The 22,768-nt window shown below is 48.1% G+C and overlaps 1 protein-coding gene across 1 annotated transcript in view; it reads right to left on the reverse strand.

Annotated features, from left to right (window-relative positions):
• Positions 1-22,768, reverse strand: part of DOCK1 (dedicator of cytokinesis 1) — a 495,125-nt gene that overhangs the window by 448,579 nt on the left and 23,778 nt on the right. Inside the window, 1 exon segment of the mRNA XM_040623969.1 lies at positions 14,189-14,290. Coding sequence (XP_040479903.1) covers positions 14,189-14,290 — 102 coding nt within the window.

Genomic DNA, 22,768 nt, shown 5'->3' on the forward strand with positions numbered 1-22,768 from the left:
GCTTTCCTGCACTGTTTGAATATCAGCATCACGGAACTCATCTAAATAATTACAGGACCGAGCAGGGGCACAGCAAGATAAAGGACGGCTGTTTGCTATTCAGGATTTCTTCTTGCCTTTCGGATGGAAACAAGTGGGAGGGATGGTGAAGATAAGCGTGCGAGAAGAAACGTACAAAAGAGTCTTTTCTCAAATTCTAATGGAACTGACAGACACAATTCAAAGATATTTTAATATCTTTCTTCAGAATGAAATGTCACTGTGTGCCTCGCCCACACCAAGCCTGCGACCGACCGCCTGGCTTCCACCCGCCCCGAAGGTCACCGTGCCCACAACACGTGGCTTTCTGAGGAAAGACACTGGCTTGTGGAGGGATGTTGGCATTACTGCTTTTCCCTGACAGGAAAAATCAGAGTCCACTTTTCAACACTTTCATCTTTCATAAACTTGGTGCCAGGAGAGAAAACCCTGACTTCATTATTGACAATCTTTGCAGATCCACCCACAAATAAGAAAAGACTTAGCTGACCTGAAAATTATTTATTTTTGCATTTCATTTTGCCCAGCAGCAAACGGGGCAGAGACAAGATAGGGGGAAAGATTTCATCTCCTGAATCATCCGTCTTTAAGGCAGAAAGGTTACTGCCGCTTAGGAAAATATATGCTTGAGAAATAGCCTGGCTGCTACCCTGGCCGTGGGGACTTGACAAGGACCCCATCCCAAGGGGCTGGGCCAGCCCCGGGGAGGCTCCAAGCAGAGACAGGCACACGACAGACCCGGAGACACTGGGACGTGAGCCTAGTGGACTCCACAGCCAGGGGCTGGTCCCAGGGAGACTCCCGATGGGGACCACACGCAGCCAGGACCTCTCCGGTGACTGGACGCAGGTCTTAGTTTCTGTGCTGTTGACCTGGCCAGACTTGCACTCCCTCTCACCACCACCTGCCCCCGCCCCGGCCCCACGAGCCCAACAGGGTCCACCTAAAGGGCACCCTGAAAATTGCCCAGGGCCCAAGGGCATCAAGGGCAGAGGCAAGCAGAGTCCCCACCACTGAAGATGCAATGGGGAAAAAAAGGAGCAGAAGAAATGGGCTAAGACATATTTCTCTGTCATACTAAACAATAACGTCGCTTGGTCATGTCCCCAAAGTCTTCTTCCTGGGCTTCAGCAGAAAAGTCTCAGGTGATTTCTTCCATAGAATAAGGTCACTTTTCCTTACATTCAGTCTAATATTAGTGGTGACAAATAAGGAAAGGGAAGGACATAGGGAACATTCCAGAATGCTAATTTGTTTCTTTTTAAAAAAATATATGTACATGTGTATAAATATATATTTCAGGTGTATTTATAAACATATATAAAAATATATGTTTATATATTATTTCATATTATATATGAAAGTCACAAATAAAGCTAGCAATCAACTTGGGAGAAGCCTTGTCATTATGTAAACGTAAGCAGAGGTATCCCCAAGAAACCGAACCACGGGTATCCATGTGCCACCCCATATGCACACCAAGTCTTTATCTAAAAGCTTACTTCTGTCTGGAACGCCCTTTCTTCCCCTCCTCGCGGGGCGAGGCCCTGCAGCTCACCCATACCTGGGGAGAAGCCTTCCTGTCACTTCCATCCACCCAGGGCGCTAAGGGAGCACACACCGAGCTCCACAGCACCCCCTGCCCACCCCAATAAAGCACCAGCAGAGACCTGCCCATTTGCTACTCAGGCTGGATGCACCCATCGCATCACAGGTGCCCGACGTCAGTCAAACCAAGCCGTGAAGAGGGCCTCCCTCCTCCAGCTTCCCATTCTGCGAGCAGTCCTTCTAAAACACGGGTGGCCGGTTCACCCCTTCAGCTCGCTGCTCCCCGCCTCCTCCCACACCTGCCCTGCCTCTTTTCCACCTTTGCCTACAGGCTTAACAGCACCGGGCACCCAGCGAGACACAAATGCTGACTGAGTGAATCACTTAACACGTCAACGCAGGGATTCAAGGAGGCAAAACTATTACTTGAACTTTAAATCCACAGGAAAACACTGAAGTTGTATTTCTACTGATGTCACCTTAGAAACTGAAGACCAGACTAGAGTCTCAGTTAGCAGAACCAACTTCCTATACCTCCATCTCGACAGCCAAACCAGGGAGGCATGTCCTGGGGGTCCAACCATCTGCCCAGAAATAAAGCACAGTTTCACTTGGGTTAATGGTGCCGATGATCCCACCCGGGCACCCGCACACGCTCGGCCTCGCTGCCAAACCACACAACCGTGAAGGGCTCCGAGGGGCAGCAGAGACTAAGCGGGTCACACTGGACTCTGAGCGGGGTTCTGCCTGGGAGAGATGCTGCCCAGCACCCCCACCAATGCTGTCCCTTTCCCTGACCACTCCCTGGTGACCCCCCACAAGAAGAGATCTGAGTGGAGAGGAACCACAGGAGCTGAGCTGCACCAACCTGAGAATGAAAAACCACTAAAACCATGATGAAGTCCCTGGGGTCACGTGGCATATACTGCAGTGCACAAATACTCTGGTCCCCAAATGACTGCAGACTTCTGGGAAACAACTGCCTGCTCTTGCTAACAGAGCCCTGAAACTCCAATATCCTCTGCATACTCCCCATCTTCCTGTCTTGCAAGTCAAGACATCTCATCGCCCACAACGGGCTTCTGCACAGACCTGGAAACACACAAGGTGCCAAATGTCAAAGACAAACCCCACCTGTGGTCCCCACAAGCTGTTCCTTCCCTTCAACCTGCTCTTCAGAAGCCCCAGGGGTTTAAAGCCCTGGGTAAAAGGAGCACCATCCTGTGCACTGCATGAACACAGAGGCATCCGGCACCTCTGAATACAGAAAAAGTGAATGCACTGAGCCATGGGACAAATGAGAAAACGCTCACCTACCTGCCTTCACGGGCGTCCACATTTTAACGAATGCGATAAAATGCACTATCTTAAGTAATCAGTTCAATGAGTGTAAGATCGTTCCATACACCATATGAACCCAACAGAAGATTTCCAGAAAGTACTCTTGGGCCCCTCCCTAGGCAATTTCCCTCCTCCAACACCGCTTTCTGATTTGTCTCACCATAGCTCAATTCCATCAACTCTTGGATTTAATGGAATCCAAAAGTACCAATGAGTGTGGTCAATTCTTGGATGTAAGAGCAATTACCTTATATGTACTTCTTTATGCCTGCCTTCTTTGGCTCAACATTTCCAGATGGACCCACAGGGTCCTCTCAGAGGTTTGTTCTTTTTAATGGTGTAGAGTCTTCCCCTGTATCGACATATCCCAATGTATCGGTCTGGTCCCCCGAGGATGGACATGTGGGCTATTTATTTCCCGCTTGGAACTATTTATTTAAACAAAAGGCTACACCGAACCTCCTCCCATGAATCTTCATGCCACGGTTTCTACCAATGGGAATTTCGGCCTTGATCAGAACTGTCTGCACTCTGAGAAGCTGCACGTGGCAGAAGCATCCAGCACCCGCAGGGCAGCCCGCGGGCCTAGCAGGCCCGGGCAGGCACAGAGGGCCAGCACCCCTCCACGCTGGGACTCCCAGGGAAGGCGCACTCCGCACCGAGCAAACATCCGGTTCCTCTGTAATTAGCTGCAATTCCTCCTCCTGAGTGTTACATTACTTAGCTTTGATAAAATATAAAATTGAAGATTAAAAAACAATCAAGCGCTCTTTGAGGAAAAACAATAAAGCCGAGCATGCATGGGGTGTTCGTGAAGGAACCTGGGCAGGCGCTGCTAGAGGGGAGCCCCCTGCAGCCCCACATTTCCAGAGACATGCTCCAGGGAAGAGCTATCACCCCCCTCCTAAGGAGGGGCCTTTCGGGTGACAAGGCACTCCGCCTCCTCTGTGCTCTGACCTGACCCTCCCACACAATGGACCCTCGAACAGTCAGTCCGCATACTGCCCCATTGCACAGATGACAGCAGGGAGACGGACCTTTGTGATGCACCTGGGAAGTAAAGGGGCCCCTCAACACCTCCCAATCCAGGACCCCAGCCCCAGGACACACTACCCCCACTGCCCAGTTGCACAGGCCCATTTCCAAAGCTAGCAGGCCCCTCAATGCAACAGGTCACACTCTCCTGACCTCTGCACACCAGCCAGCTATTTCCTCTGGGTAGTGCACTCAGACTCCAGCGTTGAAATGAAACACGGGCTCAACTCCAAACCCCGGCTCAAACCCTTGAGCGAGTAACACAAGTTCTATGAGGCTCCATTTCTCTCTCTGTGAAAGGGGCTGATGACAGAGCAGGTAGCACCCCACAGGTGTGCCTGACGTCATGCGTGGGAAAGCTACCCAGCCGACGCTAGCCCCTAGCATGTGCACAATAAAAGTCAGATTCACCTTCAAAAGGGTTCAAGTGCAAAGTGAGCATCTGCCTTCCTGTGGCTGCAACGCATGTGGAAAGCAAAACAAGTGCTCTCTCTCACCATCTTCCAGGAGACATCTTCGCCATCCCCTCCTCCCTGCTCCCCGCCCTCCTCTTCTGAGGCCTGCTCCTCTCATTGGATGAGCTGGACCAGAACAGGGTCCGGTCATTTCTGCAAGAGCAAACAGAGGGGAGATGCTCATGGCCTGCAGGGCCTCAGCACCAGCTGCGATCGCAGGGCACAAAGTTCACGATTAGCACAGGCTTCCTCTCCCGGGGCAGTCCCAACCTTCCAGAAATCCCCATAAAGGGCTGCACTCCGGAAGGAAGGGGGAAGCCTGCTCAGATGTGTTTGTTCACTGCGGATGCTAACTGCTAATGAGCAATGCCTCAGCCAGGCCGCCCAGACACAGCCCTCTTGTTCCAGGAGAAGAGAAACAACACTGGACAGCCACGACTTGGCCCGGACGCGCTGCTGGGGAGAAAGGGACACTTCCACACTTGCAACGGGGAAGTGGGAAATGGGAAGGGAGCCTGTCCCACATGGCCTTCAAAGAGGGAGCGCCAATTCTGACTCGGCCAGACCTAGACCACCCGCCTGTCATGTCTGTTTCACGAGGCATGTGGACACCTGTGATCCCAGGGCCTCCTCTGACATCCTGTCTGAACCATCTAACAAGCTGCACAAGTTCCCAGAGGACACAAGACAAATCGTTCCTGAGTTAAACACTTGATAAATCTGCCTTCCGTGGACAGTGCCCAAAGATGGGAGAAGACAGCGTGGGTTAGTTGACAGGGGTGTTTGCAGGTGGGCTGCCCGTCACAGAGCAGGCCACAGGCTCTGCTCCCCAACATGGAGCATGGACACCCGGGCCTGAGTACAGATCTAAGACGAGGCATTAAACAATCCAACAGATGCTAGCAGTCTCACTCTGCCTGCCTGTCCACTCCTCAAACGCCACTCTGCCCAGACCCAGGCCAGCCAGGAACGGCCTTTAGGCTTGAACAGCATACGAGCCTCAGACACTGCCCACCCCCCGTGCCCTGCTGATGGGAATGGGAGGGGGTACGGCTGCTGTGGAAGACAGTTTGGCAGTCCCTGGAAGAAAAATTAAATGTAATTAAAACACAGCCCAGCAATTCCTCTTCTGGGGAGATGCCCAAAAGAATTGATAGCAGGAACTCGAACAGACATTTGTAGTCATGCTCATAGCAGCAGGACTCACAACAGCCAGAAAGTGGAAGCGAGCCAAGTGCCTATGGACAGACGAAGGGATGAACAAATTATAAGCCATCCGAACGATGGGATATTATTCAGCCTTGAAAAGGAAGGAAAATCAGACTCATGCTATGACCTTGAGGACCTTATGTTAAGTGAGTTAAGCCAATCACAAAAAGACAACTACTGGATGATCCACTTAGATGAGGTACCCGGAAGAGTCAACCTCATAGAGATTAACGCAGAATGGTGGTTGCCAGGGGCTCTCTCACCAGGGGCGGGCAATGGGGGAGTTGTGTGTCGTCCAGACGGAGTTCAGTTTTGCAAAATGAAACAGTTCTGCAGATGGATGGTGGCGATGGTTGCACAGCCACAGGAATGTTCTTAATGCCATTAAATGGTACACAAAAGAATGACTAAAGTGGCCCATTTCATGTTATGTACATTTTGCCATAATAGAAAAAAAGAAAGAAAGAAAGAAAGAAAGAAAGAAAGAAAGAAAGAAAGAAAGAAAGAAAAAAAAAAGACAGAGAAAGAAAGAAAAAGAAAGAAAGAAAGAGAAAGAAGTGCAGGGTCCTGTGTGACCACACAGGTCTCAGGCCCGTGACTTCAGCTCTAGCTTCCAGAGGGCCTCTTTCTAGGCAGCAGCTGCCCCATCTTGCAAGGGCTGTGTTTCTCCAGCAGAGCTACTGTGAGCCTGACGAGCTATGTTATATTTTAATAGTCATTTCAATTGACTATAAAAATACAGCATCACATAACAAAATTGCTTTTGCACCGTGGTAGAAATACTTAGCAAGAGATGAGAAATACTTAGCAAGAGGCTATAAAAACCTATTTGCTTGCTTATAGAGTTGCTGCTGAACAGGACAAAAGCAGAAGAGGATAAAGGGAAGGCGAAGAGAATCCATCCCAGAAAATGCATGCAACAGTGTGTCCGCCATGATACTCAACAGACAGGATCCACTCAGTATTTTTTTAATGCACTAAGCAAACAATTGAACACTTCTCAACTATTTGTTTATTCCATTTTTAACTTTCAAAAGCCTGACAGTGGAAAACACTGATTTCCCTATAATTCCCTGTTGTTCCATCTGACGTGCACACAGCACACTCTAGATAGTACTGCAGCTGACCACTGAGAAACCACAACGGCCTCCAACCCCCAACCCACGCACAAAACATTTCCTCCACCAAACCAGTTTCCTGGGAAAAATCCAACCACAAATGAGGCATATTCTTCTCACGCTGTTCCCATGAGGCCTTTGCCACAAAGGCACTCAGTGAGAAAGATGGGAGGGCTCACCATTACCATCATCACTGACAATACGGACACCACCACTATCATCACCATCAACACCACCAATAACCACACAATACCACCACCACCAGCATCGTCACCACCACCACCAACACCATCACCACCAACATCAACACCATTACCACTACTACCACTGCTACCAACACCAGTAACACCACCATCACCACTACCACCATCCCCATCACCACGGTAATAATCACAGCTAACTTTCATTCTGCACTTACTAAAACCAGACACTCCACTAAAGACTTCACGCATTTCCTCATTTCACCCTAACTAGTCCTATGATGTGGGTCCTAAGAGCATCCATTTCTGCGCAGAAAGCTCTGAGCCAGGAACAGGGCAAGGAGGCTGAGCAGCTGGAGCAGCCTCGGGCATCATGTGACCTCAGGCAGGGGAAGAGCCCTCCCTGCTGTTCCCTGCCTCCCTAACAAAGGGCAGCTATGCTGCTGCTTCTCACGAACAAGGGCTTCAGAGTGCCTCCTTCAGAACCAGCTCCCCTGTGCTTCCAAGGGGCTGTGACAATGGTGGACACTGTCAAGGGCCCCCTATCCCTTACGCTAGAAAGCCCTTGAGACATCATGAAATAACAATTCCATTAATCTCATGAAGGGAACCCCAAGCTAGAGGAGACACGGCCTCTCCACGTCACTTCTGGCCGAGCTCACCAGAGCCTCTAAGACCATCGGCCAATCCAGACCAGCCAACGAGCAACCTGGGCCACCCAAGATCCCAGGTGAGCACCGAAGCAGGTGGAGACTAACACGACAAGATTCCTCCACCCAAGACAGCTCACCGTCTGAACCAACCTCCACCGGTCCAAAAAGCAGAGTCAGGTCTGATACAGAGACACTTCCATTGGACTCTAACTGGAAGCCAGGTCTCCAAAGGACAAAGAGAGCTACAAAGGCCTTAGCGTGGAATGGCCACGGCTGCATCCTTCTCGAGGACAATCCAATGCAATCATCACAAAACCTTCCCGGGGAAGTAGGACTGCCATCATTCCCATCACACAGGTCAAGAAATGAGGCTTAGAGATTGAGGCTGCTGGCTCGAAGTCACAGGCCTGGAAGGCGGGGGAGTCCAGGCTTGGGAGCCAGGCGTCCTAAGTGAACTGCTACAAAACATCCAGCCCAAATTCAAAAGGAGCGCTGCCCCCCGCCGGCAGCTGGACGTGGCTCTTCCTCCCTGGCTCCTCTCCCTCTGGTGCTCCCTAAATAGCTCCCATAAACCAAGCGGAAAGATGTCAAAACAAAAGTCACACAAAATATCATCTAATATCACACAAGGACTGTCACAAGCAAACCTTGTCACCAAGTCCTTTTTAGGTGAAATATTCTCACTAATACTTTTCCACTGCAGATTCTTCCTGCATCTGTCAAACTCCTACATTTTCCTGTCTAACACGAATTTATAGTTACTGCACAAAAAGGACATTCAATACCCCACGTTCCCGGAGCATGATAGCACAGAGAAATCCATCCACGTTCCAGTTCTGCCCTGCTGCTCTGGAATAAAGCAGGGGATGTACCAATGCCCTGGGGAGAGAAGGGGTTTGCAAGGACGGATCCCATCATGGAAACCACCCTCATCCCCCCCCCCCGCCCCGCACTCGGGACTGTCCTCTGCAAACTTGGTAGGTTGCTGACTGCACAAAAAACGCTCAGGGCCAAGTAGGAGCTGAAATCCAGCACCCCCTTGCTTGCCAAGCAGCATGCCCGCCCCAAGGGCATATTTTTCTGTAATTTACAAAGGTACTGCGTGGCTTAGGGGCATCCTAAAGCTCCCACGTCCCTGTCCAGGCCTACTGAGCACAGGAGTGAGGGGCTGTTAACTCCATGTCCCCAGGGCCCAGCACACAGAGTACACGTGACCTACATCTTCAAGGTAACAAGGATTGGGCAACGAACAGATGCAGAGAAGGACCCACTCAGGTGGAACCCCTGAGTTAGGAAAGCCCTCCCTCCCCATCAGGACCTGCACCACAGCCCAGTTAAGGTGGGAAGTATCCAAATGAGTGCCCAGGGCCCCAGGGGCAAAGGCAAAAGGGTGGTTATAAAGGGAGCATAGAGTAGGCATGTGCGGGGAGGAAGGCCTGGGTAAGAAGAGAATCTGAGCCCAGCTCGCCAGCTTGCTGGCAAACACATCGGGCTAGCCGGTCTTCCCACCTGCTCCAGCACTGCTCTGGGTGGCTGGGAGGGCAGGTGAGCTGACACGAGCCACGCCAGCATACATTCCCTACCTCAAGAGGGCAGACAGATGCAAGGGTCCCTTGGGAGGGACAGGATGGAAAATCAAGCCCAAGGGACCAGAGTTGCTCAGACACACTTGCAGGATGGAAAGTTTGGGGTTAATTCAGCTTAATAGCTGAATACACAAATCATGGGTTTCTTAAGAGGCTAAGACTGTTCGGGGAAACAGGGCTTCTGGTCACTGTGCTGGCCCACTGACCCAGCATGCAGTCTTCTGCTCCACCTCTGGCCGTGGAAGGCCTCCCCCAGTGCTCCACCCCTGACCCCACTGCAAGAAGGAAAGGTTCAGTATACAGATCTCACCATAACTTTTAAGAATTAATAAAGCAATATACCAAAACCGTTCCACTGCACACTTCAAATAAGCAAAATGCATGGTATATGAGTAATATCTCAATAAAGCTATTTAAAAAACAACAGAGTGTGTGCGTGGTGGTCCTGTCCAGCAGGCAGTCCAGGCCACTAGGTAAAACTTTACCAGCAATCCTGAGACATGGCAGTGACTGGCCGCTGACCCCTCCACGCACGGCCACACTGACACTGGGCTGCCTCCACCAGCAGACCACCGGAGCTTCCAAGAAACTGCCTCCCACAGCCAACAGAACACAAACCACCAGTGGCAGAGCCCCAGCCTACACCCAGCAGGGTCTGACAAACACAGGCATCTCAGGACCAGAAAGGAAGATCAAGGTCCCAGTGCACAGCCCAGCAAGGCCAGGTTTAAAGAGTGTTTCACTCGTACATGCATCTTCCTGGAGAACCCATGCAAATACCATAATCCAGCCAGAGACACCTGGGTGGCTCAGTCGGATGAGTGTCCAACTTTTGGTTTCAGCTCAGGTCATGATCTCAGGGTTATAAGATCAAGCCGCACATCAGGCTCTGAGCTGAGAGTGACGTCTGCTTGAGAGTCTCTCTCCTTCTGCCCCTCCCCCCACCCCTGTGCTCACTTTCTCTCTCTCTCTCTCTCTCTCTCTCTCAAATAAATAAATAAAATTTTTGAGAAACAAGGCAGAGGATCATAGGGGAAGATAGGAAAAAATGAAAAGGACGAAACTAGAGAGAAAGAGACAAACCATAAGATACTCTTAATCTCAGGAAACAAACAGGGTTGCTGGAGTGGAGGGGGGTGGGTGGTGACAGACATTGGGGAGGGTACGTGTTATGGTGAGTGCTATGAATTGAGTTAAGACTGATGAATCACAGACATGTACCCCTGAAACAAATAATACGTTATATGTTAATAAAAAATTAAAATTAAAAAAATTCTCAAAAAATAGAATAAAATTATAAATAAATAAATAAAATTTTTAAATCTTAAAAAAAATAAAACAGCTCCCCCCAAAAAAAACTTGCTTTCAAAATTAAAGATTTCATTTTTGATCATCCCTTTGACCCATCCTGGGAGGAACGTCCTTGGGGTTGGCCCAGCTCTCTACATGGAGGTTAGAGGGGCTTCCATGGCTTCCGAGCCCCTGCCTTGCCTCCTCACACCCTGCCTTGCCTTCTCACAGGCACCCTTCCCCCAGGCATGCCCTTACCGGGAAATACGCAGGGATTACACCTAGCATGACCCACAGCCAGAGACTCACTGATACAGGAACGCAGAAGGCCAGGCTCCATTCCTAAGGGGGATCAAATCCCAGATGGTCTTCGGACTACAGAGCTCCCGGTGGGGTCAGGCTGAGGCTTCTTCCCCATCCTGTCCCTTGTCACTTCCCTACGGCTTCCTCCTGAAAGCCCCCCTCGGTCAATCACTCCGACAAGGATCTGGTCTCAGGCTCGGCTTCTTCAGCCACCAGTTTTGAGGTGGGAATACTCCTGACAAAGAGGCAAGGGCAATAAACTCCACCAGGGAAAATCTCTTGTCCAGATGCCCAAGGCAAGAGAAAACTCAGCTATGGACCAAGAGGAAGTGAGAGAGGGATGGGGAGAGGAGAGGGGGACAGGGAGAAGAGAGAGAGACAAACCCAGCCAGGTCCTTTGTCTGAGGTCCCAGAGCTTAGCAGCAGCAGGAAAGCAAAGCCTCAACCACCGCTCCCCCAGGTCCCCTCAAAGTTCGCCATCCCGTCGCCGCAAGCCCAGTGTGCACGCTGTAATGGGGACAATAAAACACAACATAAAACTGTAAATGTGTATCAATGACGGTCAGTGAAAAGCATGCGAGGCATTTTATTTGCTCATTCCATACATCAGGAGTCAGCAACCACAGCCTGTAGACCCATCTGGCCTGATGCCTGTTTTTACAAATAAAGTTTTATTTATTTACAGTGTAACAGGACAGCTGAGTGGTTGCCCCAAAGTCCTCAAACCATGACTTTAAGACTTTAAGTCCTCAAACCATGACGAGCCCTGGGAAACATCTTACACCTACACCCTACACCTTGGTGCCGAGGAGTCCAGGGAGCGTCTCCATGGCTCCCCACCACACCCTCTGGGTTCCCGCCCGCAGCTCAGGACGGGCACTGTGCTCCTGAGCGCGGATGGCCTTCACCTGTGCTCAGGAAGGGTTACCAACTCCCACTCCCCGAATGTCAACCCCACTCGATGTAAGATAGTTTATAAAAGATAGACTGAATTTCATGAAGTAGTATTTTCTTTTTCCAGAGGGGCATCTTCAATCACAGCACCTGTGCAATTCAGGTCCATGTTTGCCTGCGCCTTTTCAATAAGGGACCCCAAGAGGAACCCATGCTTCCTGCATAATCATCATGGTGTGTGGAGGGCATGTGCTGGGTACCCATGACAGCCAGATGGGATGAGGTCACCAAGACATCTCAAGGCTGAGGACCCCAAACTCAAAGACTGGATGGACAGACTTCCAAAACGGCTACTACGATCCCCGTCTCCTGGTGCTCACGCCCTCGGTGGTCCCCTCCCTTTGAGTGTGGGCTCGACCTACTGACGCATTTTTAGCCAATATCATACAGCAGGTAATGGGATGTCACTTCTGTGATGAGGTTCCATAATGGACTCTGGCTTGTCTGTGTGTCCGTGTCTCTCTCAGAGCTTACTCATTTTGATAAAACCAACTGCTGTGTTGTGAGCTGCCCTAAGAAGAGGCCCATGCGGCAAGGAACTGCCCGTGGCCTTCAGCTGAGAGCCACTCAGGAATCCTGTCAACAACTGCCCTGTGACCTTGGAAGCTGATCCCGTCCGGGCCGAACCCTGACATGACCTTGCCTGGAATGCAGCCTCACAAATCAGCCTGGAGACCCAGCACAACCATGCATACAGTCCTGACCCACAGGACTGTGAGATGATTAAACACTGTTTTAAGCCACCAAGTTTGGTGTCCTTTGTTACGCAGCAGCTGATAACTAATACAGACAAACTGGCAAAGCTGGGATTCGTTCTCTGCTTTCATCAGTCCAGAAGGCACCCAACTCGAGTCCCCAGAGCACACCCAGCACACATGCCTCCCTCCAGCTACTTGCTCAGTGCTCTCTCCCTCCCACAGCTGGACTGTGACCCCAACCTGCCCATTCGGGCACCAACCCATCTCGCCACTGAAACTTCCCCCGCCCCAGGATCACAGACATCCCTGGCAACAGACACTCAAGATGAGAAGGCACATCACACTCAGCCCTTCCCAACAGGGCTCACTGCTCATTGTATAAAGCAGCAAAGCCTTCCCGAATGTCTGCCACAAACAAGGCCCTGTGCCCTCGTGGAGTCCACCCTCCTCCAGGACTACCCATCCCAGACACCAGCAGCACCGTCCACCCAGTCTGCATGCCTCTCTCGCTGCTCCCCCCACAACAGTCAACAACACTGCACCGTGGGTCACTCCCTTGTTTCTCAAATCCAGCGGCTTCTCCAACTCCTCCTGCCACTGCTGTCACCCAGGCCACCACCATCTCTTGGCTGGATTAACACCGGAGCTGCCTGACCTCCCACCCCCTCTCCTTCCTCCTTCCTGTTCTTCAAAATACCCAGGGGATCCTTCTAGAACAAAATCAGATGAGGTTACTCTCCAGCTTGAAACCCTTTAATAACTATTCACTGATCTGAAGATAAACTCAGATCCCTCAGTAAAGCTTATAACCAGCTTAGCTCTCCCGCCCATCTTGCTCCTTGCTCCATCCTCCTCTCACCCTCAGAATGATCCAGACTGCATGTCAATGTCGAGGCACTCTCGTGCCTCTGGGCCTTCAGATATATTTACAAGACTCCCACCTGCCTTCCTCCATCTCATTAATTCACACCTATTCTTCAAATCACCCACTCAGATGTCACTTCTTCCAGGAAGCCTTCTGTGATAGTCCTTTCTCCCTCCTACCATCCACCGCTCTGTGGTATGGTTGTCTAGTTACCTGCCATCCCCCATATCTACCTCAGTCCACACTGTATCCCAAGGTCTAGCCCAGCACTGGCATTCTGTAGGCACTTGGTAATTATTTCCTGAATGTAGGCCTTTATCCTAAATCCACTCATTGATTGCAAGCTTAAATAACATTTGGTAGATGCTTTCATATGCTAACTCATTTACGATCACCTTGGCCGTATGCCAAGACCACTATTACCATCTCTGTTCTACAGAGAAAGAAACAGAGGCATGCGCAGGTTGACCCTCCTGAGGTCACCCAGCGAGAAGTGGCAGGGCTGGGATTTGATCCTAGGCAGTCTGGCTCCAAGAGTGTGTGCTCCTGACCACAAACAAATTAGCCCTTCGAAGAAAGTAAGGCAGTAAGTTCAAAGAAGGTCTTAAACTTTTGTTTGTTCATTTTAATGATCATTTCTAGATGAAAAAGGAAGGGAAATCAACATTTTTTAGGACAGTAATTAAAATCACAAGTGCTCGTGAAAAGTAAAAGAGCCTATACTGAGGCTGTGAAACAGGTAATCTATTAAGTATTTTCTGGAAAGAAACGCCTTGTAAATAAATACCCAGCCAGAGGAATCATCAGCTATCCCCTCCTTTCCATTACAAGCTTCCCAAAAGGACAGATCATGGTTATCTCTTAATGAATTTGTGTAATGCTGAGTGTATTTACAGTAAAAACAAGCAGGATGATATTGCTCTGCTTCATCATAGGTCCCAGGTTCGCAGAGATGGCTGATCCCTGGAGACCGGCTCATTCCATTAAGGCAACTTCCTGCAAATCAGAAATAAGGAGCAGAGTTATCTATTACTCTTTGATTCTACTGTTCGTAGGTCTTTCAAGATTTACTTCTACTGTAACATCAGGCGATCCGCTCCCCAATGAATCCAGGGCACAGTTTCAACTGGAATTAGAAAGTGATCTCCACTCCACTGAAAAAACTAAGGAGAGGGGCTGAGCCCACCTCTCCACGCGCCCATTACTTAGGATGCAGGAGGAACTGGGACAATGACCAAACGTCACAGAGCGCCAGCACATACCCAGCACCCTCCTGGCCCTCAGCTCCTCACCATGTGAGCTTACCATCCACATCCTAGAATACCCAAAACAGAGCAGCTTAAAAGACATGCTGGCAAGAAAGAACAGGTATTGGTGAGGACGTGGAGAAAGAGGAACACTTGTGCACGACTGGAAGGAATGTAAAATGGTGCAGCTATTATGGAAAAGAGTACAGAGGTTCCTCAAAAAATTTAAAAAGAATACCATATTTCCACCTATAGGTATTTATCCAAAGAAAATGAAAACACTAACTCAAAAAGAGAGATGCACCACCATCTCTTGGCTGGATTAACACCGGAGCTGCCTGACCTCCCACCCCCTCTCCTTCCTCCTTCCTGTTCTTCAAAATTGCAGCATTATTTACAATAGCTAAGATATGGAAGGACCCAAGTGTCCACTGACCAATGAATGAATTAAATGTGTAAATTATACATATTATATATCTAATATGCATATACATGATCATATACACATAAACATGCAGAATGGAATATTACTCAGTCACTAAAAAAATGAGATCTTGCCATTTACAACAACATGGATGGACCTACAGGGTATTACGCTAAGTGAAATAAGTCAGACAGAGAAAGACAAATATCATGTAAGCTCACTTATATCTGGCATCTAAAAACAAAACAAGGGGCACCTGGGTGGCTCAGTCCATTAAGCACCTGCCTTCAGCTCAGGTCGTGATCCTGGGGTCCTAGGATGGAGCCCAACATCTCCCTCTCCCCACCCTGCTCAAGCTCTCTCTCTGTCTGTCTCTCTCTTTCAAATAAATAAAGAAAATATTTTTTTAAATAAAAACAAAAACAAATGAACAAACAAAACAAAAAAGAAACAGATTCACAGATACACAGAACAATACAGTGGTTGCCAGAGGGGAAAGGAAGCAGGAGAGGGACAATATGGAAAGGGATTAAAAGATACAAAATTCTAGTTACAAAATGAATAAATCACAGAGATACAATGTACAGCATAGGGAATGTGGTTAATATAGTTAATAATAGGTAACAACTTTATAAGGTGACAGATGATTTATGGGATGATCACTTCCTAAAGTATACAAATGTTGAATCCCTATGCTGCACACCTGAAACTAATATAATAGTGTATGGCAACTATACTTCAATTAAAAAAAAAAAAGGATGGACAGAGAACCACAGGCAACAATATGTTCACAAGGGATCTTGAACTCTTAGCACCCCACCTACAAAGGCTGGGCAAGAAAGGAGAAAGTTTCCAGGAAAGGCAATTAAACACTACTCAAACAGGCAAAACCCACAAATTCTGTTTAACTATGACTTTACCAGATTTTTGTTGTTGGCAGATTGATTTGCTGTGTTTATGTTTTAAAGGATCACTAGAGTCAAAACTGGCACCATAGAGTGAAGAATTTCATCAGGATTTAGGTATATACAATACATCCATAAAACGTAATCTCTTTTATCTGTTTCTTTTGGGAGGACTTCTTTATACAATATAGCATCTCCTTTCATAACCACAGAATATATACCATCAAACTTTCTCTTCCTCTCTGTCCACTAAACACCAAGACAAACCTGAAGCTCCTAACAGTATCTGGGAGGTTACACTGTTAACACGCCCTCTCGTCAGATCTCAGGGCAAATAAATCAATCAAGCAATATTGTGAAGGCTATCCTTCCAGACAATGACCCAACAAATTACTCCAGACCAGGTCCCTGAAATAGTGATGGAAAAATGTAAATGTACAACTGATAATTACTTTGGTTGTTTATCCATCTGTTTGCTTTCTCGTCTATACAGTTTCATGATTACATTTAATCACCCTCAAAAGGATTATCTTGGTGAGTTCACAGAGCAACATAATAGAGTCACCATAATTCAATAGACACTTTTGATTTTCCTGATAAGATAAAGAGTCAGCAATTACTGTTTGTTATCACAACTCCAGTTCTTGTCAATACGATTCAAATTTTACTTGATATCCTAATTAAACAAACTCTGGCCAACTACAAAAGTTGGCACTCTGAATTATTTGGAGGGACGAGTTTGTTTACTGAAATAGGTACTTTGAAAAATTATATTGAGTATGAAATGCCCCAGATTCCCTCTGTTATCTAATTTGGAAAATCACCCTGGTTTGAAAGAATAAGCAGAACGGTAGCATGGATCTCCTCCTCCTGGGACGGGTTTATTCCAAATCATTCTCAAGCAACTCCCAACAAATTAACCAAAATAATAAAGCGAAGCAAGTCGCTGAGTCCTCAAATGCCCCCTGGTCTGCCACCATTCATATAAACCACGCTTAATTCACTGCGTCAATTTCTTGTTGGTGACAGAAACAACACAGAAATGTATGCTACTGTTGCCTCTAATTTAGACAAGCAGACTTTTCAAAGGTTAGAAAGGCATTTGCGAGGAAACATAAATTGTGCCTACTTTCTTAGGTCTCTTGCCCCTCCTCCCAATCTGTCTTCACCTGGAAGACACTGCCACTCCAGCCCTGACCCTGTCCTAGGGCCAGCCACCATCTTCCTGACCCTAACCCTAACCCTAGCCTCTGGGCATGACCCCCAGGGAACACAGGGTCCAAATAAGGCCATCCCCTTCACTCAGGAGCATGCACTTGTGGCCACCAGAATCCAAATACAGAAAAGCCTAATACTACGAATTATGGGTTTGTCCGGTACCAAACCAAAACATCCAGGAAGAATGACAGCAGCTACACTAAACCGAGGTTCCTGAGCTAGTCTATCACAGGACACTAATCTGGTAGATTATGGGTAAATTATTACTGAATCAAGCCATAACCAATGAGGAAAAATTAAAAGATAAATATATTTAAAATACAACAAATAGAAAAACTGATGTCCTTCAAACTATCAGCACAGGAGACACAGCTAAAGTAGTCAGGTATGTGCAAAAATAGAAAGATTTATCCAAAAATTCATAAGGAATCTCAAGGGACCCAGAAGAGCCAAAACAATCCTGAAAAAGAAGAAAGCTACAGGACTCACATTTCCGGATTTCAAAACTTACTACAAAGCTACAATAATTAAAACAGTGTGGCTGAGGCACCTGGCTGGCTTAGTTGGTAGAGCTTACAACTATTGATCTCAGGGCCATGAGTTCGAGCTCCACACTGGACACAGAAATGACTAAAATAATAAAAATAAGTTAATTTTTAAAAAAAAAAAAAGAGTGTGATTGGTGCCACCATAAAAACACACACCTAGACCAATGCAACGGAACAGATAGCCCAGAAAGAAACCCTCACGTCTATGGCCAAGTGGTGTTCAATAAGGGCGCCAAAGCATTCAATGGGTAAAAGTCTTTTCAACGAACGCTGCTGGAAAAAAATGGATATACAGGAGCCAAACAATGAAGCTGGATTCTCACCCAACACCATACACAAAAATTAACTCAAAATGAATCAAAGTTCCACTTATTGGGGTAAAATACACATAAGTAAATTAAGTGAACAAGTATGTCAAGGAAAGTTTGAGGAATCCACTTGACCTGGTAGGTTTACTCATTTCTCTTTGATTTTATAGGAAGGTTTTTTAACCTTTTCAAGTGGGAATCCTGCCTTTGTCGGGAGAGAATGTGAACGAAATCCTCATCTCCAGTAACCACATATACCAGAGGTCTGCAAACTGTATCCCCCAGACAAATCTGGTCCACCACAAATTTTTGTCTGACTGTGATTCCAAAATAGTTTTTACACTTTTTTAAGGTATTTATTTATTTATTTATTTGAGAGAGGGCACAGCATGGGGGAAGGGCAGAGGAGAGGGAGAAGTAGACTCCCCAATGAGCAGAAAGCCCTGGGCAGAGCTGAATCCCAGAACCCTGGGATCATGACCTGAGCCGAAAGCAGACGCTTTACCAACTGAGCCCCTGGGCATCCCAGTTTTCACATTTTAAAGAGTTGGGAAAAAAATCAAAATAAGACTATTTCGTGACATGCAAAAATTATACGAATTCAAATTTCGGTGTCTAGAAACAGTTTCACTGGATTACAGCACGCTCATACACAGATGCCTCATCCGTGGCTGCTTTGGGGCTAAAACGGGATAAATGAGAAGCAGCATCAGAGGCTGTGTAGTCCACAAAGCCTAAAGCAGGTACTTTCTGGCCTTCAGCACAAAACGTTTGGTAACTCTTTTCTCCAACAGCCCCAACAGCAAATATTCTGCAACACTGCTCCCACAAATTATCAAAAGTCTTCCAGAACTTTAAACATTTCAACTTCCTTCGTTCAACAAATATTGACCAAGCACCGGCCCTGCGCCAAGGACAGCAGCAGACACCAGGGATATAAAGAAGGGCTGGCAGACTCAGTCCCTGACCTCACGGAGCTTCTGGTTTCACGGCAGAAACGGCACAGTAGCCAGGTGGTCACAACACAGTAACCAGGTGGTCACGACACAGCCTGCCACCTTGGACTCTAATGCACTGGGTGTTGTGGGCAGCACATGGGAGGGCACCTTAAGCAGACTGAAGGCAAGTGTCCAGGGGGCCCCCAACGCTGAAGCAGGATCAGAGAGTAATCAGGCAGACAAGGAATGGAGAAGGCAGAAGGAAGGAGGAAGTGCTGGCGAGGTAAGGAGGTTGAGAGATCAGGACACCTTTGCTTAATGAGAGCTACAAGGACACAGCTCAGCCTGGCTGGAGAGTGATGGCGAGGCGTACCAGGGCAGCCACAGAGGTCAGGGCAAGCCCAGAAAAGCCCTGTTGACCCTTTAAAGCATCTCCCAGCAGGTCCCTCATCTATAAGGCAGCCAGAATTCCTCTGGGGACCACCCCGTCCCAATCAGCTGTAGAGCAATTATGAGCTCCAGCTTCCTGCCCTCCTCCAGTGGGCTGCACAAGCCCACCACACGTTGAGCACTGTCAAGATAAAACCACAGGATCACTAATCAGAAACCAATGAAATGGATCAATATCACAACTACTCTTCAAACTTCATGATGTTCTCCGTAGAAAATTCAAGATCAAAATCAGAAACATCCCAACGGAGACTTTTTCCGTGGCTATGATGGCAACAGTCCTCGTGCCAAAGGAAAAGTTTCATACTTTTCATAATCCTTATTGTCACCCTATGCCTGTAAGGGCTCCACCAAGTAAAGACACAAATTAAAAATAAAAACCCATCAACTCGAAATAGGCCATGGCTAGCCACGGTATTGAGCTACATACAAGTCAACTCACGGGGGGTGGGAAAATAGATAAAGTTGACACCCATCTTTTTTTTAATGTTTTTTTATTATATTATGTCAGTCACCATACAGTACATCCCTGGTTTTTGATGTAAAGTTCGATGATTCATCAGTTGCGTATAACACCCAGTGCACCATGCAATACGTGCCCTCCTTACTACCCATCTTTTAAGCAGAAATAAAAGCCTAAAAACTTGCAAAGTGGATTTAGAGTGGCTGCCCAGGCTTGCTCCAATTTGTTGCAATAGGTCAGGTAATAGTGAAACTCATCTTCAAATATTTGCAGAATTTATCAGGTTTGGATCCTAAGCACGAAGGATAGGATTAGGAGAAAGTGAATCAAGTGCACGGCTTCTCCTAGGAGCTGGGGGCTGGCAGCAGAGCCACTGTGGTGTGGCAGGTTTGAGTTACAATGTGCTCATGATGTTCAAGGTCACCACTAAGAATCTGCATTTGTCACACGAAGGCATTACTCTGATCTCCAGCCTGGATGTCTAAAGTGCCAGTGACAAGGCAAGTACCAGACTGTCTGTGTTGACTTTTCGGCAGTGAAAAGCTAAATTTCAGTAAGATGAAAAGACAGTGCTACTTATAAAATAATTAATGCTCTGGTGTTAAGAATAAAAAAAATAACTTCAAATTCACATAGCTGAAGATTGCTGGAGAACTGTCCTAGACATTCAAGTTGCTCCGCAGTAATCGTCTGGCACAAAACACTCCAGTCTCAGAGGAAGCACGGTGAATAAGCACATCATCATTTACAGCTGGATAAAGTCACTACATTGCTCTGCATCTCAGTCTCCCTGCTCCCCCACACCAATGCAGAGCATCCCAGGGGCGAGGGGTGTTCCTCCGTTCCTTTGAGGCTCAACCCCAGGCCAGCGCCAGGACACGGAACCCTAACAAGTGCCATGTGTAAAACTCACCAAGTTCAACCATCTTCACAGATCACTGTACACAATGCAATCTTTGCAACGTTTAACTGAAGGGGCAGGAAGCAAGCCTGCTCCACAAGACATTGAGAGCCTCTTCCTTGCTCCTCTGACAACACAAAAGAGAAATCCTTACAAAAGGATGCTGTCGCTTCTGCAGCTCAGCCCTGCTGGTAAGGAGAGTTTCCCCCAACAAGGAAGGCCTCTGCCACGAGACGCTGCTGCTGCTGGGCTCCACCGTGCCACAGCACCAACGATAACCGTCTTCATCTGCTACACTTGCTTCCCCCCAAAATAAAGTCATGCTTCCACTCTGACATCCCTGCAGGAGCCACCAATCTCAACACCATGCCCCGCCCCAGGATCCATACCAACTGGGTTAAGTGGAATCCAGCAGACAAGCACCACTATATTATGTTAGTCACCATATAGTACATCCCTGGTTTTTGATGTACAGGGTTTTTGGCGCACAGGGCAGCCTCCCAGGGGTCTAGGCTGCCACCCATCCATGCTATGTTGCCGAGCCCCAAGCCCCTGGACATTCCACTCCTCCATCTGTCTAAAGGCAAAGTCCTCACTGTCCGCCTCTACCAGCCACAAACAGGCCTACAGGCTGACTCGGTATCCACCCCAGTCAACCCACGGAGAGCAGACTACAGGACAGATGTTAAAAGACACAAAAGGAGAAAGAAGGGGCCACTCACGATGACACTATGCAGTGACCTCACTCCTAGGTCATAAAAAGCTCCCCCAAGACCAGCAGTAATTGAACCGCATCCCAGGAGAAAGAAACTCAGAGATCTGATTCCACCCCCACTCGGGACTTCTAGAGTCATACCCACTCCACGCATCAAGGCGTGCATGCATCCATGGCGGGTTCGAGGTACTCCAGAGGACAGTCCACCCCCTATCCACCAGAAGAGCTTCCCAGTACTCAGCAGGGCTCTGGCTCTTTCAACCTGCATCCCTGGGCCTTGCCTCTCCTCTGGTGCCACAGACAAGGCTCCATCTGCTTCTCCTGGACTGACTTCCACACAAGGAATCGGCCATGAATCCTCAGATCTCTCCTCCAAAGCTTCCAGCTGTGGGTCGTCCACCTGCTTCTCCAGGACAGCCTGGGATGCAGTGAATTTTGCCTTTCTAGCAATCTTGTCCCACTGTTGTTTAGTTCACAGAGGAGCAAGTTCCAAGTCTCCCTGGGAGGCCGGTTTTGAAGGCCCCATTCTGCCATCTTGCAGTTTGTCAGGCAACTTGCACCCGAAATGTAAGACCCCATATTTGGCCTGGCAAGCGTCCATCCGATGTCTTCAGGCCTGTGGCCCTAGACAGTCAAGACCTCTGGGAATGCTGACCTATCACTCAACTCAAGACTATCCTGGATCTTCTAGAACCCTACAGGCAGGATCTCCAGAGAATCACCATCTACCCATCAATACTCTAAAAATGGTCATTGCAGCCCGTAAGAATGTGCCCTCACTTTTCCTCTATCTTGTTAACCAAAGACTTAATGCCATTTTAAGATCTGATAATCCCTTGTTACCTTTCTATAATAACTTTCTGAAAAGGGGCATTGAGTCTGAACTGCCTTCACCAACAGGAATGCCAGTTACTGTGTCCCACACACCAGCACTTTCCATTCATTCTCTCACTGAGTCCCCCACTGGCTAGGGTCCGTGTCCATCACGAGCTGATACATGAAAACACTTCGGTTCCTGGAGATGAGAGGAGTGTCTTACTCCACAGCCTGAATGCATAAGCTCTATGTTGTACCACCTCCCACTTTAGACTGGCTCCCACCAAAAACACAGAAAAACAGGGCCAGAGAGAACCACAGATAAGCCAACCATCCCATTCAACAGACGAGGAACCAGAAGCAGGGGTGACCCATCCTAGGACAAAAGCTTCTCCCTTCAACTTCCATGCTAGCTCTCCATGTTGGAGCCCATGAGAAGCTTCCCGTGAAGACACACTGCTGTCCTTCTCCCCACCCTCCCCAGGGTCATCTGGGAATCCTCTGTCTAGATCTTATTTCTGAGAAGCTCTAATCCCTCTGG

This window comes from Ursus maritimus, unplaced genomic scaffold, assembly GCF_017311325.1.
Source record: "Ursus maritimus isolate PB19 unplaced genomic scaffold, ASM1731132v1 scaffold_7, whole genome shotgun sequence".
NCBI lineage: Eukaryota > Metazoa > Chordata > Mammalia > Carnivora > Ursidae > Ursus > Ursus maritimus.